General features: G+C 37.9%; 1 protein-coding gene across 6 annotated transcripts in view; it reads left to right on the top strand.

The window, feature by feature from the left end:
* ARHGAP20 (Rho GTPase activating protein 20) overlaps positions 1–19,634 on the top strand; it is a 140,551-nt gene that overhangs the window by 100,886 nt on the left and 20,031 nt on the right. For all 6 annotated transcript variants that reach the window (XM_077893415.1, XM_077893412.1, XM_077893417.1 and 3 more), the window contains 3 exons: positions 388–465; positions 2,843–2,909; positions 5,453–5,641. In XM_077893415.1, coding sequence (XP_077749541.1) covers positions 388–465; positions 2,843–2,909; positions 5,453–5,641 — 334 coding nt within the window. The remainder of the gene's footprint in view (positions 1–387; positions 466–2,842; positions 2,910–5,452; positions 5,642–19,634) is intronic.

The following is a 19,634-nucleotide window of genomic DNA, read 5'->3' as shown; positions in this document are numbered from 1 at the left end:
GTGATCCAGTGCTCTCCCTTTTTTATTACACTTTGCATTATAGAAATATAATTATGAAGATGTTATAGGGGACCAACTTCACTAGATTTGGCAGGAGTGGGGTTGTTGGAAAGGTAGTCCATGTACTCTCATATGTAGTTAATCTTCTTGTTTCTTGCTTAAGGTCTCATATTTTGCGTGCTACATATTCTTTATATTAAGAGATATAGATGTTTTATCAAAAGGCATAAGATATAATGGAATGAAAGTAAATTATCATCAAGGATATGTTGTTCCACTTAAGTCATATGCTTTATGCTGTTAACACTTGAAATCAAAATTTGCTTTTAGGTAATCATTTCATAATAATTATCTATTCAAACTATATTTCTTATTTTTTTTCTGCAGTCTAAAACTATAACAGTAACAAATTCAGATACAGCAAATGAAGTTATCAACATGTCACTACCAATGCTAGGGATAACTGTAAGTTACTCTACTAAATATTCTTAATTAAAAACAAACTTTGATACTTTAGAGTCATATAAATATTATCCCTTTTATCATAAGATGGCTTATTATTAGTGATACCAAATTCTTGGTTTTTAGTCCCAAAAATGGAGAAAAAAAGGACAGTAAAGCTTATTAGATGCTACTCTTCTACTGACATTGTAAGACCTATGTGAACTAGAAAGTGTAATAAAATAAGGCTATAGTTTTAGAATGATGATAATGTATTTTTATTGTATATGCTATATACATATACTATATGGGGGGGAGGTTCTTGGTGTAAGATTCTAATGAGAATGTTCTAAACTCCTTCCCACTTGTCACTCTATGACTGTTCTTCTCTTTTCCCTATCTCCTTTTCTGATTCTTCTCCTTCACCTAATTGTTTTCCTATTATCCCAAGATTTCATCAGTTTTAAGATGATAAATTCTGAAGGATTTGCTCTGTAGTAGGATTTATACATGAAGAACACATAGCTAACATCCATATGCTATAGATCCAGGAGATGAGATGGCTGGTACCTCTAACGGTTTGGTAAATTAAAAAACAAGCTTTGAATTCAGTTGTGGAGTTAAAGAGCTTTAGTGTGCATACCACATTTCCCCCCATTTTGCATTTAGCTTCTTCTTCCTTCTGTTTTGTTGGGCAAAGGTGAGTTTTTGAAATTTTATTAAGTTCAGATTTTATTAATGGAAAAGATTGGCATATTTGAAGATGAGGTAGGAAGAACACTGGAAAGTTCTCCTTATTTCCTCCCTACTAGTAAATAAACACCACATGGTGGGCCTCATATTAACAGGAATGACCTTCTGAGGGTTGGAAGCTAAAGGAAGCACTCGAATAACACCATTTTCTGAGTAAGGTTCTCTGTAAATGTGGACAGTATTACTTTGATGTAACATAGCAGATGTTTAGATATGCTGCAGTCTCATAAGTTGTATTTAGATTTACTTGTACACAGTGTTATCATAAGCCCTTAAGTAAGTACTCAGAGAAATCAGACTTCAGAGTAAGAAATCTGATTTTTTTTAAGAAATCTAGCTTCTTTTAGTTAAATTTAATAATACATTTAAGGTATAATTAGATTTATATACACTGATAAAAGAGGCACTTCTGCATTGACTTCTAAGCTTATGTGTTTATATCTTGGAAGAAAGTAAGTAGTTTGAGGAAAAGGAAGGGAGATTAATGACATGACTCATTTATGCTTTTCCTATGAAAGAGTGATCCATCTCCTGAGACCAAAAATATTTCTATTCATTATAATTAAGAATTGAGGCTATTTGGTTATACTGTTCTATTCTAATGGATTATTATAGTTTTCAGATATGACAAAAAATAAAGGATTTTCATTAGATTGCTTGCACTCCCTATTTGCAATAAAATTTTTTGAGTCAAGGATGGGGAAAGAAGTGACAGTGTAGGGGAGGGAGCCAGAGGTTACTCTCCACAGCCAGGACCTTCCATTATAAGGTCAGGACCATGATTTTTCATCAAAAAATAAAGGCAAGAATATTGAATATTGCCAATTAAAACATTTTTCTTTATCCTCTCCTAGATGATGCAGCAAAGTCTACATAATTTAGTATTACTTCTTTGAAGTGAAATTTTTAGTATTGCTGGGCTGTAATTCTGCTGGTGAACAATCTCATTGTTTTCTATGAGTGGGCATATTCTCTAGACTGAATTCTTGTCCCTTCTGTCCCCAGGACTGGACTTGCCCAAAATAAAATCAGTGTAGATGCCAGCTACCTATCTCCTCAGAGCCTCTTGGTCATTTTCTTTTCTGCCCAGAAATAGCTGCATAAGTAATTAGCCTTTGAGATTTTACTTTTTCATCAGACACAGCAGTGTTTTGGCTTTCTGGATAACAAGGTGTCTTTGCAGGGGCCTGTTGGAGATTAAGTCCAGTATTCTCTGAGAAGTCCAGAGATATAGCAGAAGTCAGGATTCTAAAGAAGAGATTAACCTTATAGAAAACCAGGACATTCTTTCTGTTTTGTAAAGAGGCTTATAATTTTATGTTCTGTGGGCTACCTGTCATCATGAGGGCCTGTTTCCATTGCAGTCTGTGGATCCCCTGTCATCACTAGGGAGAAAGAGCAGGACTCCTGAGTCCTCTGCTAAGGATGAGACAAGGGAAGATAGGTTGTAGCAATCAGCATTGCCATCTTTAAAAACCATATCCACCCCCATGAACCTGAATAGTGTTTATATTGTCCTACTTTTTAACAAAACATAATAATGCAAAAAATTTTAAAAAGTGTTCTTAGTCAATTACCAAACATGAAAGAATTATTATTATTATTATTATTATTATTATTATTATTTATTACTTCTTTTATCCCCAAGGGGTCTGAGAGAGATTACCAATTATGGGTCAATTCTGGCAAAGAAGAGGCACCATACCCACTTATTGGTAAGTTTCTTCAAAAATCTAAGATGGAGTTGTATTTTAATTATGACTAAATGTCTCAGAGAATTGGTCATGTGGTCCTAAATGTAAGTACCATCAAATATTAAATCTCATATTTATTTATTCATTCGATACATACCTATCAACCATTTCCTAAGTGCTAGGCAAATAACTGTCTCTTCACTCAAGCAACTAATGGTAGAGTTAGTTGGGAAGAGAAATGTAAATTTCCCTTTTTGCTCTTTTACCTTAAAAACAGAGGTATTTTGCAAACCTTTTTAAATTTTTTTTCTATAAAAAAACAATATGTACTGGTATTCCTTTTCCCTGCATATTTATTTTTCACATTCAAGTCTTGAATTTCCTGTTCCCTTTTCTTCATATTACATTGCCTCTGTAAGATTATCTATAATCCCGTCATACCTCTTAATTGATTAATGCATATTCAAAACCTGCCCAAGGCATCAGAATGAAAATGAGATTAACCCATTTAGAGTCCTTAAAAATATTCACTGACTTACCAGTTATCACTTCAAAACTGCTATTTCTCTAGACAGATTTCCCAGAATTTGTTTTAAGGAATTATTGGTTAAATAGATTGCATCTCACCTTGTTTAAATCGTTCAGCTAAAAAATACTTCTTGATCAGTAAGGTCACTCCATGTGGTTAATAGAAATATAGCAATTAAAATAAGGGACAGTATCTGTAGTAGATCTTGAGATGATGATAGTAATAAAAATGAAGATGATGATTTCTGCTAACAATTTTTAAATGCTCACTATCAGCCATGTACTGTGAAAAGCATACTATATGTGATATCTCATGTAATCCTTTCATTTACATGAGAGATCACTACTGTGTAATTCAGGATGTTTCAAGGGATCTGAGTAATCAAAAACCAAACTTTTCATAAAATATATATACTCAGACTTAAAATATATATTTTATATATGTCATGCACATGTTGGAGGCCAAAATTCACTGCATTTCTGGTTTCTTTTTTAAGTTGTCATTTTTGTGAAAACCAAGTGAGCAACCAAGTTGTGATTAAAATCAAATGCTCAGGGGCACCTGGATGTCTCAGTGGTTGAACGTCTGCCTTTGGCTCAGGGAGTGATCCCAGGGGTCCTAGGGTCTGCCTTTGGCTCAGGAAGTGATCCCAGGGGCCCTAGGGTCGGGTCCTGCATTTGGCTCCCTGCAGGGAACCTGCTTCTCCCTCTGCCTGTGTCTCTGTCTCTCTCTCTGTGTGTCTCTCGTGAATAAATAAATAAAATGTTTAAAAAAATAAAATAAAAGCAAATACTTAAATAATTGTTTTCATAAAATAATTAAAATTCTTTAGGTGGTAGCTTTTGAGCTTAAAACAGCTTCAAACTTCACTGTTAATTCTCACTGAAAAAAGAAAATAACATGATTTAGCAAAAATTCTCCACTGTATATTTCAGTGTGCCTTGGAAACTTCAATTGTAGTTTAGCTGCTGGCTATTTTTTTTTTTGGCCCTTAATCCCTGGAAGCAGCTGTAATCCTCGATATTATTGGAACATTGATATTGTATACTTATGCTAGATGGAAAGGAAAAGGAAGAGTTCAGAGTTAGATTCAGTGTTAAATTAGGAATAGAAGAGAACTTATTTTAAAAAAAAAGAAGAGAACTTATTCTCTATATTTAAAAAGGCAAATCTACAGCACAGTGGTACTTGAAGCTGTGAGTTAAGAAAATGCAATCACTGAAAAAACTAAAGAGCAAAAAGTCTTGTTGCAGTTAAATGTCCAGAGTTTAGTTTTTGTAGTTCGCAGATTCCTTTTTGAATCCTGTTTCTGTGTTTCTAATGCCCTGCAGTCTTCCTTCTGATTATTGCCTGTGAACACACCCTCAGAGGGCAACAGTGGGAGGGAAGCATAAATCAAACAAACTAGTCCTGATGCTCTGGAGTAACTCTGATTATATAACTGATAAGAAGTAATGAAATATCTTTTTCAGACACATGTCTTGTGTTGAATTATAGCAGTAATAGTGATGCTCAAAATACATAGTTCTTTGCCCTTACTATTTAGATAATACTAACCATTAAAGTTTACTTATTTGATCCTTATCACTGTGTGATAAGTAGGGTAAATATCTTAAACCGTGAATTTAAGGCTGAGAGATGTCAAGGATTTGCTGAAGATTTACAGATACAGTTAGTGTCAAAGGAGAACTCAAATACCTTTAAATAGTCTTGGATGCAAACATAGTAAAAATCAGCATCCTGCAGCTCACAAACTAATCTGTGCACTCCAAAGAAGATACTCTCTAAAGTTGTTTTTTGCTTTTTGCTTTTTTCTGCCCTCTTCCCACCACCTGCTTAAAACTACTTTGATAGGGACACCTGCATTATGCAGTAGTCTCCAAGTCTAAGAGCATGCATAGTGATCATTCAGTTGACAAAAGGATTCTTTATTCCAGAAGTCCCAGCCGCAAATTGCAGTGCATTCTAGTAGATAGCACACATGCTCATGGTGCCTGTCAGCCTAAAGTCTACATTGAGATTTTTCTCTGTGTAGGGCACGAATATCCCTATGGAATTAAAATGAGCCATCTTCGAGACACGATGGTCCTGACACAGGGGTCAAAAGGCTCCAGTGCACCGTCCAGCCTTCAGGAGTCCCTCCTCACGGAGCAGCTGCCTCGGGAGGCACAGTGTCAGTTCATCCTGAAGCCCAGCCGCCTGGCTGCAGCCCAGCAACTAAGTGGTAAGTTGCTTCTCCTCCTTTGTGGAGACTTTGTTTAGCAAAAGTTTTTATTCTTAAAAACAAAGTTAGTACAAAGGCAAAGGCCCAAACTTCTAGCCCGTTGAGATATTTTTTCTTTTTAACTTCCTATGTGTTTTGAAGGAAAATATGGATAATTTTATAAATCAGCAGTAGGTGTGATGGACTTGGAATCAGCAGCAAGTAGCAGCACCGTCCATTCCTTGCCTCTTCACTATTCTTTCCCCTTTAGCCTTATGCTCACCGCAGTGTCCAAGGCCCTGTGCCATACTACAGACCCGTCAAAGGCCCTTTCTGTACTGTAACACGTTGTCACACTATGTGTTCCCCAGCCTGTGGATGATGGGTGTCAGGAGACTGTTATGGGTCTTGTATGGATAAGTGTGTGAAAACTAAGATATTTCCACAGAAATGTCTCCTTGGTCTACTAATCTAATCTAAATTCCCTATGAATCTAGCCATTGCTTGTTCCCACCCCATAATAAAGATTCTAGAATGATAAAAATGATACTCAACAGTAAGAGGACCATTATTTACCCTAACCCAAATTTGAACTTTAAGCCCTCAGTCTGAAAGTGAGATTGAGTAGGGAACAGAATAAAACGTGTCATACAGGCTTAAATGTGAGTGGGGTAGCAGAAAACTGATGTTGCAACCTTTGTCAGTTCGAACCTGCTGGGGGATCCGATGAACATGGCAGCTCTTTTCATCTGCATTCCTCCACGCAGGCACACTCCCACCTGTCACTCAGTGGTGATAACCTAGCCTCAGACTTCATAGTTCACTGAAGTCCTCCACTCAGGATTGTAACACAGCTATAGAAGCTGTACATGCACCAGTCACCTTCTCTCTTAGGATGGCAGACTGAGTCCTGGGGACTCCAAGCCTGTTTCCTCACATCTTTGGGCCATTCTGTAGGGGTATGATAGACACATTATAGTTTTGCATCCACTAATATGTGGGCTCTGTGAAGGCAGGTACTTTGGTATGTCTTGTTCACCACTATATTCCCAGCACCTGGAACAGTGGTTGGCATATATAAGTAAGTACTCAATAAATATTTGTCAAATGAGTTTATTTATTAATAGGTATGCTGTTATTCTTTAAAGATATAAACGGAACGTTGCCTTTATAACTAAGCTGAGGAGAGTATCTTACTCTTCTCCCTTTATATTCAGTTTTTTAAAACTATTTCTCTGTGTCCCTTTTCAATTTTAAGTAATTTGACCAATAACTGGGAGTCAGAAATCCTAAGGGTTTTACCCAATTTTGCCAATGACTTGCACTCTCTGTTTATTAATCCTGATTCTCCCTCTTGGAAGTTAGGATAGTAGTGGTCGCAACTATAAGGTGATTCATAGTAAATAGTATCAGGGATGGAGTAATCACAGACCAGTGGTGCCAACATAGCTGGGCATCAGAATCACCTATTACAGGTGAACCAGTTCTGTGTTATTTTAACACATAAGATTTTGATGAATAGCTGTTTTGGAAACCACTAATTTAAATCAGGGATCAGCAGACTTTTTCTGTAAAGGGTCAGATGGTAAACTTTGCATGTCAAAACACAAAATCAAGTAAATTATGTAGGTACTTATATGACAAAAGAGAAAACAAGTTTCCACTCATTTTTTTTATTGATGATGTTTAATATATAGTAATTGAGTATAATTTCATGTAATACAGGTCTAGTAATAAGATGAATTAAATTCTTCTGGGGGAATAACATATTGCTTAATTGGAGTACTAAGTTAATAATTGAATGCAAAATGTTCTGATCTGTAATAAGATTTTATATGTTTTATCATCTTTGAAAATATCTTTTCACATAGATAGGTAGTGCCAAATACTGATTTCATTCTAAAAGCATATAATTTTAATTGAGCATATTCCCCTCTTCTGAGACATTTGTCGAATTTGTTATTCTTTTGATATTTGCCTTTTAGCACGTCATTGCGCATTAATCACTTACTTTTGAAAATTAGAAGCTCCTTGATTACACATTTAAAGGATCTTGAAATATGGAAATTTCCTTTGTACTTGCATTGAGGGTTAAATACCCCTGGAACTATACTCTGAGCTCAGAAAATATATCTGCTACAAATTTAAGAATGGAGATCTTGGTTCTTTTAACTTTTCACAGCATGAGAAGTGTAAAAACAGCTCAACGTTGTCAGTTGTGATTAAATGTCACTTGTCTCAAAATGAAACTTTCAAAGGTTTTATATGTAAGCATTTTTTGCCTTGTAATTTAGGTTAAATTCATTAAGAAACATCATCAAATTTTCAATAAAAACTAATTTCCAAAGCCATTCACCACTAGGAAAATTTTTCTCATTCATAAAAATTTCAGTCTCAGCTATAAGTTCAAAAATCACTGTACAGCTTTATCCCTACTAAGCCATTCAGATGCCATGTAATAGCATGCAGGCTACTCACAGAAATTCACAGAAATGGCAGTAGGTAAGCCCAGTGGATGAAGTTTACTGTTGACACTGCTGATGCAGTAACACATGATAGATGCGTATATTTCCCACACAATACTACTGATGAATAACATAATGAACAACCATTATACGCAGTAAACACTGCATTTTCATGAGCTTTGTAAATTTGTCAAATTACATCTTTTTCTGCTCCACACACTTTTACCACCAAAGCAGATTGCACTTTAGGTTGTAGTGAAGTATTCTTAATTTCTTAAATTCTTTGAAAATATTCTCACCTATAGTTGTCCCATGCAAGACTATTCAAGGCTAATAACTCAGTCACTTCAAACAAAGCACTGACTTCTTGAATAAACAACTGAGCAGTATTGGTAGCATCTGCCAACTATTCAAGAACAAAGGATAGTGGCCCGAAATAATTTGTCCTGTTTTTTAGTTTCTTATTGCTGGGAATGTCAACTATTCAAGGAGCTGTTCTCACCATAAGGCTAATAGTCTTAAGTCTAGTTTCTCTGTACACATCTTCATCTACTGCAAACACAGAAAATTTAAGTAGCTCCCTGTTGGTAAATAGTTTTCCTTCTATTACTAACAATGAGCTACTCAGAGACTGACTTTTGTTGGAACCTCATTTTTTGTTTTTTGTTTTTATTTTGGGGAAGAAATTCTACAGTGCTGAAATATTTCATTTTAAATATTATGAATTCTTGGGGCACCTGGGTGGCTCAGTGGGCTAACTGTCTGCCTTCAGCTCAGGTCATGATCCTGGGGTCCAGAGTCAAGTCTTACATTGGGCTCCTGCTCAGTGGGGACTCTGCTTCTCCCTGTGCCTCTATCCCCTGCTTGTATTGTCTCTTTCTTTCAAATAAATGAATAAAAATCTTTTTAAAAAATATTCTGAATTCTTATAATCCTTACTTTTTCCAAGTTGGGAATATTGTGATGAGTTCCTGGTATAATATCAACATATATTGTGTTCTTCTACCACAACTGTTACATCATTGCATGATTAGCACAATACTTTGCTATTTATTATATTTCTTTTTTTTTATTTATTTATGATAGTCACAGAGAGAGAAAGAGAGAGAGGCAGAGACATAGGCAGAGGGAGAAGCAGGCTCCACGTACCAGGAGCCCGATATGGGATTCGATCTCGGGTCTCCAGGATCACGCCCTGGGCCAAAGGCAGGCGCTAAACCGCTGCGCCACCCAGGGATCCTGTTATTTATTATAATAATAAAGTCATCCACACAGCTCTCTCTGTGCCTTAAAAGCTCAACACTAGACATGACAGGTAATGAAAAATTAAAATTTTACAGTATCAGGATATACAAGCCACTCAAAACACCATCCAGATATAAATATGTCACTGTAGTTTGCTGTATTGAGCAGCCATGCTCATAGTCAAATGCTTTTCCTGTGTCTATTGAAATGATTGTATGATTTTTATCCTTTACTTTGGTAATGTGTTGCACCACATTGATTGATTTGCCAGTGTTGAACCATCCTTTCATCCCCAGAATAAATTGAACCTGGCAGATGATCCTTCTAATGTATTGCTGAATTTGGTTTGCTAATAGATTCTTGAGACTTTTGCATCTGTGTTCATTAGGGATATTGGCCCATAATTTCCTTTCCTCTGTCTTTGGTTTTGGTATCAGGGCAGTGCTGGCCTTTTAAAATGAATTTCACAGTGTTCCTTCTTCTATTTTGTGGAAGAGTTTGAGAAGGATTTGTATTAATCCTCTTTGCCTATTTGGTAGAATTCCCCAGGTTAAGCCATTTGGTCCTGGTGTTTTGTTTGTAGAGAGGACTTTACTGATTCAATTTCCTTATGAGTAATTGGTCTGTTTAGATTTTCTACTTCTTCCATTTTTCAGGTTTGTAAGGTTGTATATTTCTAGGAATTTATTCATTTCTCCTACATTGTCCAATTTGTTGGTGTATAATTATTCATAGTAGTCTCTTACTATCTTTTATATTTCTGTAGTATCACCTGTATTGTCTCCTCTTTCCTTTCTGATTTTATTTGAGCCTTCTTTTTCTCAGTGAGCTAGCTAAAGATTTGTCAATTTTCTTTATCTTTTCAAAGAAGCAGCTCTTGTTTTCATTGATTTTTCACTTATTACTTTAGTCTCTGTTTCATTTATTGCTGCTCTAATCTTTGCAATTTCCTTCCTTCTACTAACTTTGGGCTTTGTTTATTCTTTTTCTAGTTCCTTGAAATGTAAATTTAGGTGGTTTATTTCAGATTTTTCTCATTTCTTGGGATGGGCATTTATTTATATGAACTTTTCCTATTACAATTAACTGCTTTTGCTGTGTCCCTTAAGATTTAGTATGTGGTATTTACATTTTTATTTGTGTCAAGGTATTTTTTTAATAAATTAATTTTTTATTCGTGTTCAATTACCAACATACACAATAACACCCAGTGCTCATCCCATCAAGTGTCCCCCTCAGTGCCCGTCACCCACTGACCCCCACCCCCCGCCCTCCTCCCCATCCACCACCCTTAGTTGGATTCCCAGAGTTAGGAGTCTTTATGTTCTGTCTCCCTTTCTGATATTTCCCACACATTTCTTCTCCCTTCCCTTATATTCCCTTTCACTATTATTTATATTCCCCAAATGAATGAGAACATACACTGTTTATCCTTCGCCAATTGACTTACTTCACTCAGCATAATACCCTCCAGTTCCATCCACATTGAAGCAAATGGTGGGTATTTGTCGTTTCTAATGCCTGAGTAATATTCCATTGTATACATAGACCACATCTTCTTTATCCATTCATCTTTCGATGGACACTGAGGCTCCTTCCACAGTTTGGCTATTGTGGACATTGCTGCTAGAAACATCGGAGTGCAGGTGTCCCAGCGTTTCATTGCATCTGAATCTTTGGGGTAAATCCCCAACAGTGCAATTGCTGGGGCATAGGGCAGGTCTATTTTTAACTCTTTGAGGAACCTCCACACAGTTTTCCAGAGTGGCTGCACCAGTTCACATTCCCACCAACAGTGTAAGAGGGTTCCCTTTACTCCACATCCTCTCCAAAATTTGTTTCCTGCCTTGTTAATTTTCCCCATTCTAACTGGTGTGAGGTGGTATCTCATTGTGGTTTTGATTTGTATTTCCCTGATGGCAAGTGATGCAGAGCATTTTCTCATGTGCATGTTGGCCATGTCGATGTCTTCCTCTGTGAGATTTCTCTTCATGTCTTTTGCCCATTTCATGATTGGATTGTTTGTTTCTTTGGTGTTGTTTAATAAGTTCTTTATAGATCTTGGAAACTAGCCCTTTATCTGATATGTCATTTGCAAATATCTTCTCCCATTCTGTAGGTTATCTTTTAGTTTTGTTGACTGTATCCTTTGCTGTGCAAAAGCTTCTTATCTTGATGAAGTCCCAATAGTTCATTTTTGCTTTTGTTTCTTTTGCCTTCGTGGATGTATCTTGCAAGAAGTTACTGAGGCCGAGTTCAAAAAGGGTGTTGCCTGTGTTCTCCTCTAGGATTTTGATGGAATCTTGTCTCACATTTAGATCTTTCATCCATTTTGAGTTTATCTTTGTGTATGGTGAAAGAGAGTGGTCTAGTTTCATTCTTCTGCATGTGGATGTCCAATTTTCCCAGCACCATTTATTGAAGAGACTGTCTTTCTTCCAATGGATAGTCTTTCCTCCTTTATCGAATATTAGTTGCCCATAAAGTTCAGGGTCCACTTCTGGGTTCTCTATTCTTTTCCATTGATCTATGTGTCTGTTTTTGTGCCAGTACCACACTGTCTTGATGACCACAGCTTTGTAGTACAATCTGAAATCTGGCATTGTGTTGCCCCCAGCTATGGTTTTCTTTTTTAAAATTCCCCTGGCTATTCAGGGTCTTTTCTGATTCCACACAAATCTTAAAATAATTTGTTCTAACTCTCTGAAGAAAGTCCATGGTATTTTGATAGGGATTGCATTAAACGTGTAAATTATCCTGGGTAACATTGACATTTTCACAATATTAATTCTGCCAATCCATGAGCATGGAATATTTGTCCATATCTTTGTGTCTTCCTCAATTTCTTTCAGAAGTGTTCTATAGTTTTTAGGGTATAGATCCTTTACCTCTATGGTTAGGTTTATTCCTAGGTATCTTATGCTTTTGGGTGCAATTGTAAGTGGGTTTGACTCCTTAATTTCTCTTTCTTCAGTCTCATTGTTAGTGTATAGAAATGCCATTGATTTCTAGGCATTGATTTTGTATCCTGCCACGCTACCAAATTGCTGTATGAGTTCTAGCAATCTTGGGGTGGAGGCTTTTGGGTTTTCTATGTAGAGTATCATGTCATCGGCGAAGAGGGAGAGTTTGACTTCTTCTTTGCCAATTTGAATGCCTTTAATATCTTTTTGTTGTCTGATTGCTGAGGCTAGGACTTCCGGTACTATGTTGAATAGCAGTGGTGAGAGTGGACATCCCTGTCTTGTTCCTGATCTTAGGGGAAAGGCTCCCAGTGCTTCCCCAATGAGAATGATATTTGCTGTGGGCTTTTCGTAGATGGTTTTTAAGATTTCGAGGAAAGTTCCCTCTATCCCTACACTCTGAAGAGTTTTGATCAGAAATGGATGCTGTATTCTGTCAAATGCTTTCTCTGCATCTAATGAGAGGATCATATGGTTCTTGGTTTTTCTCTTGCTGATATGATTGATCACATTGATTGTTTTACGAGTGTTGAACCAGCCTTGTGTCCCGGGGATAAATCCTACTTGGTCATGGTGAATAATTTTCTTAATGTGCTTTTGGATCCTATTGGCTACTATCTTGTTGAGAATTTTTGCATCCATGTTCATCAGGGATATTGGTCTGTAATTCTCCTTTTTGGTGGGATCTTTGGTTTTGGAATTAAGGTGATGCTGGCCTCATAGAACGAATTTGGAAGTACTCCATCTCTTTCTATCTTTCCAAACAGCTTTAGGAGAATAGGTATGGTTTCTTCTTTAAACGTTTGATAAAATTCCCCTGGGAAGCCATCTGGCCCTGGACTCTTGTGTCTTGGGAGGTTTTTGATGACTGCTTCAATTTCCTCCCTGGTTATTGGCCTGTTCAGGTTTTCTATTTCTTCCTGTTCCAGTTTTGGTAGTTTGTGGCTTTCCAGGAATGCGTCCATTTCTCTAGATTGCCTAATTTATTGGCGTATAGCTGTTCATAATATGTTTTTAAAATCGTTTGTATTTCCTTGGTGGTGGTAGTGATCTCTCCTTTCTCATTCATGATTTTATTAATTTGAGTCTTCTCTCTCTTCTTTTTAATAAGGTTGGCTAATGGTTTATCTATCTTAATTCTTTCAAAGAACCAACTCCTGGTTCTGTTGATCTGTTCCACAGTTCTTCTGGTCTCGATTTCGTTGAGTTCTGCTCGAATTTTAATTAACTCTCTTCTTCTGCTGGGCGTAGGGTCCATCTGCTGTTTTTTCTCTAGCTCCTTTATGTGTAAGGTCAGCTTTTGTATTTGAGTTATTTCCAGTATTTGAATGGATGCTTGTATTGCGATGTATTTCCCCCTTAGGACTGCTTTTGCTGCATCCCAAAGATTTTGAACGGTTGTATCTTCATTCTCATTAGTTTCCATGAATCTTTTTAATTCTTCCTTAATTTCCTGGTTGACCCTTTTATCTTTTAGCAGGATGGTCCTTAACCTCCACATGTTTGAGGTCCTTCCAAACTTCTTGTTGTGATTTAGTTCTAATTTCAAGGCATTATGGTCTGAGAATATGCAGGGGACGATCCCAATCTTTTGGTATCGGTTCAGATCCGATTTGTGACCCAATATGTGGTCTATTCTGGAGAAAGCTCCATGTGCACTTGAGAAGAATGTGTATTCAGTTGAGTTTGGATGTAAAGTTCTGTAGATTTCTGTGAAATCCATCTCGTCCAGTGTATCATTTCAAGCTCTCATTTCTTTGGAGATGTTGTGCTTAGAAGACCTATCGAGGGTAGAAAGAGCTAGATTGAAGTCACCAAGTATAAGTGTATTATTATCTAAGTATTTCTTCACTTTGGTTATTAATTGGTTTAAATATTTGGCAGCTTCCACACTCGGGGCATATATATTGAGGATTGTTAAGTCCTCTTGTTGGATAGATCTTTTATGTATGAGATAGTGTCCCTCTTCATCTCTCACTACAGTCTTCGGGGTAAATTTTAGTTTATCTGATATAAGGATGGCTACCCCTGCTTTCTTTTGAGGACCATTTGAATGGTAAATGGTTCTCCAACCTTTTATTTTCAGGCTGTAGGTGTCCTTCTGTCTAAAATAAGTCTCTTGTAGACAGCAAATAGATGGGTCCTGCTTTTTTATCCAGTCTGAAACCCTGCGCCTTTTGATGGGGTCATTAAGCCCGTTCACGTTCAGAGTTACTATTGACAGATATGAGTTTAGTGTCATCATGATATCTATTCAGTCCTTGTTTTTGTGGATTGTTTCACTGAACTTCTTCTTAAAGGGGAATTTTAAGAGTCCCCCTTAAAATTTCTTGCAGAGCTGGTTTGGAGGTCACATATTCTTTCAGTTCCTGCCTGTCTTGGAAGCTCTTTATCTCTCCTTCCATTTTGAATGAGAGCCTTGCTGGATAAAGTATTCTTGGTTGCATGTTCTTCTCACTTAGGACCCTGAATATATCCTGCCAGCTCTTCTGGCCTGCCAGGTCTCTGTGGAGAGGTCTGCTGTTACCCTAATACTCCTCCCCATAAAAGTCAGGGATTTCTTGTCTCTTGCTGCTTTAAGGATCTTCTCTTTATCTTTGGAATTTGCAAGCTTCACTATTAAATGTCGAGGTGTTGAACGGTTTTTATTGATTTTAGGGGGGGATCTCTCTATTTCCTGGACCTGAATGCCTGTTTCCCTTCCCAGATTAGGAAAGTTTTCAGCTATGATTTGTTCAAATACATATTCTGGCCCTCTGGCCCTTTCGGCGCCCTCGGGAACCCCAATTAAATGTAGGTTTTTCTTCCTCAGGCCGTCGTTTATTTCCCTTAATCTGTCTTCATGGTCTTTTAATTGTCTGTCTCTTTTTTCCTCAGTTTCCCTCTTTGCCATCAACTTGTCTTCTATGTCACTCACTCGTTCTTCCACCTCGTTAACCCTCGTCGTTAGGACTTCTAGTTTGGATTGCATCTCATTCAATTGATTTTTAATTTCTGCCTGATTAGCTCTAAATTCTGCAGTCATGAAGTCTCTTGAGTCCTTTATGCTTTTTTCTAGAGCCACCAGTAGCTGTATAATAGTGCTTCTGAATTGGCTTTCTGACATTGAATAGTAATCCAGATTTTGTAACTCTGTGGGAGAGAGGACTGTTTCTGATTCTTTCTTTTGAGGTGAGGTTTTCCTTCTAGTCATTTTGCTCGGTGCAGAGTGGCCAAAAACAAGTTGTATTGGGAAAAGGAGAAAAAGAGAGAGAAGGAAAGAAAAGAGAAAAAGAAAAAAGGAAGAAAAAAAGGAAAAAAGAGAAGAAAAAGAGAAAGAAAAAGAAAGAAAGGTAAAAAAAAAGGGGTGGGGGAAGCAATCAGAAATCGAAAAGAAAAAAATAACACACGGGGGAGTATCTTCTGATTCTGTATACTTTAAGTCCCTTGACTCCCCTGGAACTTGTCCGTCTAGCTGGTCTTCTGGGGGAGGGGCCTGTTGTGCTGATTTTCAGGTGTTAGCACTTGGGGGAGCTGCTCTGCCCCTGCCTGGTGCAGGGCTTAGTGGGGGTTGTTTACCCCGTGAGGCCCCAGGAGGAACAACCACAGTGGCGGGGCCAGCTCTGGAGCCCTGGAGTCAGCTCCCGCAGTAACTCTGGAGCTCTCCATCTGCAGGGCCTGGAGGCTCCGGGCGGGGCTGCTGATCTGCTCAGCTCAGGGCAGGAGGGTCCTTGTGGTCCTGGGCCCTCCCAGCCTCTGCCTGTCCCGGGGGGGAGACCGAATCCTGGGCTGTGTCCGGCGCCCTGTGCTCCACTGTTGGATTCCCGTTCCCGCCCCGCAGCCCCCTCCACAGAGACTCTTCCTCTGCCCGAGCCCCTCCGAGCTGCTCCAGGTCCAGCCGTGCGTGCTGCAGTCTTTTAGGGAGCTCGGCCGCGGGGTGTGGCACACTCTCCCGGGGCGCAGGTGTCTGTAGTGTCCCAGGGAGCCCGAGGGCATCCCCGCCCTCCTGGGGTCCTGCTCTAACTCCCTGCAAGCCCCTTTCAGCCTGGAAAGGTTGGTGCAGCTCCTGCTTCTCCGGGACGGGGCTCTCCTGTCCTGGGGACACTCGCCCCGGCCTCAGCCCGGCTCCTCGTGGGGCCCCTCCCCCTTGGATGCCCTTTATTTCTTTATTTCTTTTTCCCCGTCTTCCTACCTTGATAGAAGCACGAACTCTTCTCACTGTAGCATTCCAGTTGTTCTCTCTTTAAATCTCAGGCCGAATTCGTAGATTTTCAGGATGATTTGAAGGTTATCTAGGTAATTTGGTGGGGACAGGTGATTTGGGGACCCTACTCTTCTGCCATCTTGCCCCCATTCCTTGTCAAGGTATTTTTTATTTTGATTTAATTTTTTTGGCCCATGAGCTTTTCAGTAGCTCATGAATAATCTCCACATATTTTCCAGTTTTCTTTTTGTAATGAATTTCTAGTTTCAAACCATTATAGTCAGAAAACATACTTGATATGACTTCACCTTCTTAAATTTGTTAAAACTACTTTTGTGGCCTAATATATGATCTCTCCTGGAGAATTTTTCCATTTGCACTTGAGAAGAATGTATATTCTGTTCTGTTTGGGTGGAGTGCACGCACTGTATGTATGGTAAGTCCATCTAGTCTACCATGTCATTTAAGGCCAGTATTTCCTTATTGATTTTTTTTGGTCTGGATGATCTATCCATTGATAAAAGTGCAGTATCACAATCCTCTACTATTATTATATTGTCATCTATTTGATTCCTTTATGTCTGTTAGTATTTGCTTTATATATTTATGTACTCCTATTTTGGATGTATAAATATCTACAAACATTATATCCTTTTGTGGATTGACCTCTTTATCATTATGTGTGATGCCCTTCTTTGCCTCTTATTACAGACTCTGCTTTACAGTCTATTTTGTCCAGTGTGATATAAGTATAGCTTCTTTTTGCCTCTTATTACAAACTCTGCTTTACAGTCTGTTTTGTCCAGTGTGTTATAAGTATAGCTTCTCCAGCTGTCTTTTGGTTTCCCATTTGCATGGAATATCTTTTTCTGTCTCTTCATTTTCAGTCTATGTATGTCCTTAAATCTGAAGTCAGTCTCTCAGAGGTAGCATATGGATGAGTCATGAAGTTTTTATTGGTCCATTCAGCCACATTATGTTTTCCATTCTAATTCGAGTTTTTAGTCCATTTATATTTAAAGTAATTACTCATAGGTATGTGCTTATTGCCATTTTGTTCTTTTTTTCTGGCAGTTTTATAGTTCCTCTGTTCCTTCTTTTCAGGTTCTCTTCCTTTGTAGTTTGATGATTTTTTTTAGTGGTATGCTTTGATTAATTTCTCATTTATCTTTTGTGTATCTTCTCTGGGTTTTTGTTTGATGGTTACCATGAGGCATACACATAACAAATTTATAACATTCCTACTTTAAATTGATACTAAGAAAAAAATATTGATACTAAGTTTGGACACTTTCTGAAGCTCCCCATTTTTATTCTACCCCTGCTGTGTTTCACATTTTTGATGTCACATTTTACATCAAATTTTCACCAAGTGTAACCCTTAACTAATTATCGTATTAATTTTTACTACTTTTGTCTTTTAACCTTTATACTAAATTATAAGTGATCAATCCATTATCTTATTATATGTTTACCATTACCATTGAGTTATATTTTTCTATGTTACTAATTAGTTATCACTAATTAGTGCCCTTTTATTCATCTTAAAGAAGTCCCTTTAACATTTCTTGTAAGGCTGGTTTAGTAATGATAAACTCCTTTAGCTCTTGCTTTCCTGGAAACTTTATTTCTTCTTTAATTCTGAATGATAACTTTGCTATGTAGCATATTCTCCTTTGGAAATTTTTTTCCTTCAGCACTTCAAATATCATGTTACTCCTTCTAGGCTGCAGAGTTTTACTAAAAGATCAAATAGTCTTATGGAGATTCCCTTGTATGTAACAAGTGGCTTTTCTCTTCATGCTTTTTTTTTTAAGATTTTATTTATTTATTCATGAGAGACACAGAGAGAGAGAGAGAGGTGGAGATATAGGCAGAGGGAGAAGTGCTCCATGCAGGGAGCCCAATGTGGGACTCGATCCCTGGACTCCAGGATCATGCCCTGAGCTGAAAGCAGACCCTCAACTGCAGAGCCACCCAGGCATCCCGCTCTCTTGATGCTTTTAAGATTCTTTCTAGTCTTTAACTTTTAGCATTTTAAGTTTAATGTGTCTTGGTATGGGTCTTTTTGGATTCATCTTATCTGGAACTCTCAGGAATTCCTGGATCTAGATGTCTCTTTCTTTCCACAGCTTAAGGGAAGTTTTCAGCCTTATTTCTTCACATAAGTTTTCTGCCCCTTTCTCTCTTTCTTTTCCTTTTGGGAATCCTAAAATGCAAATGTTAGTCTGCTTCATATTTGTCCCATAAGTCCCTTTAGCTGTCTTTTCTCTTTCTTCATCCCTGTTTCTTTCTGCTGCTCAGATCAGGTGAGTTCCTCTGCCCAGTTTTCAGGTTCACTGATCCTTTCTTCTACTTCCTTTAGTCTGCTATTGAACCCTTCTACTGTGTTTTTTAGTTCAGTTTCTGTACTCTTCAGCTCTGTGATTTCCACTTAGAACTTTCTTGTATTTTCTCTTTGTTGAAGTTCTGTATTTATACATTCTTCTCCTGAATTAAGTGAGCTTCTTAATGGCCATTACTTTGAACTCTTAATCATTACTTATTTCTATTTCATTAAGGGTTTTTTTTTTTTGAGATTTTATGTTTTCTTTTGTTTTTAAAATATTCCTGTGTTTCTTCATTTTGCTTAACTCTCTGTACAACTTTCTATACATTAAATGAAATAGTTACCTCTCCCAGTCTTGAAGGGTTGGCCTTGTATAGGAGATGAACCTTAACATTTACCCCTGCTCTGGCTCTTGGTTGTCTTCCCAACCTCTGTGATTGTCCAAGCAGCCCATTTTATTGTTAATGGCTCCCAGTAATTGAGGCTATGCCGAGAGCAGTCAGTGTTCCAAAGGGGGCGGGGGTGGGGGGGAATCTCCTTCAGCACTAGATGTAAGCTGATTGGAAGCCAGACTCCCAGGCAGCAGCTTTTAAAGAATGAAAATATATGCAGTCTTGTGGGACCACAAGTATATACCCTGCTGGTTCCTAGAGCTAATCCATCTGGAGATGTCCCCTAGGCAGTAGTGGCAAAAGTCAGGGCTCCAGATGAATGAATAAGCTTCTTTCTGGGAGATACTGGTGACCTATAGGGAAGTAGAGGGGAAGGGCAAAGATGGTGTCTCCCATCCTATATTCCCTGAGAATACCTTCAAAGCCTCTAGATATAT

Source organism: Canis aureus, chromosome 3, assembly GCF_053574225.1.
Source record: "Canis aureus isolate CA01 chromosome 3, VMU_Caureus_v.1.0, whole genome shotgun sequence".
Classification (NCBI taxonomy): domain Eukaryota; kingdom Metazoa; phylum Chordata; class Mammalia; order Carnivora; family Canidae; genus Canis; species Canis aureus.
This window is presented reverse-complemented; position numbering and strand designations above follow the sequence as displayed.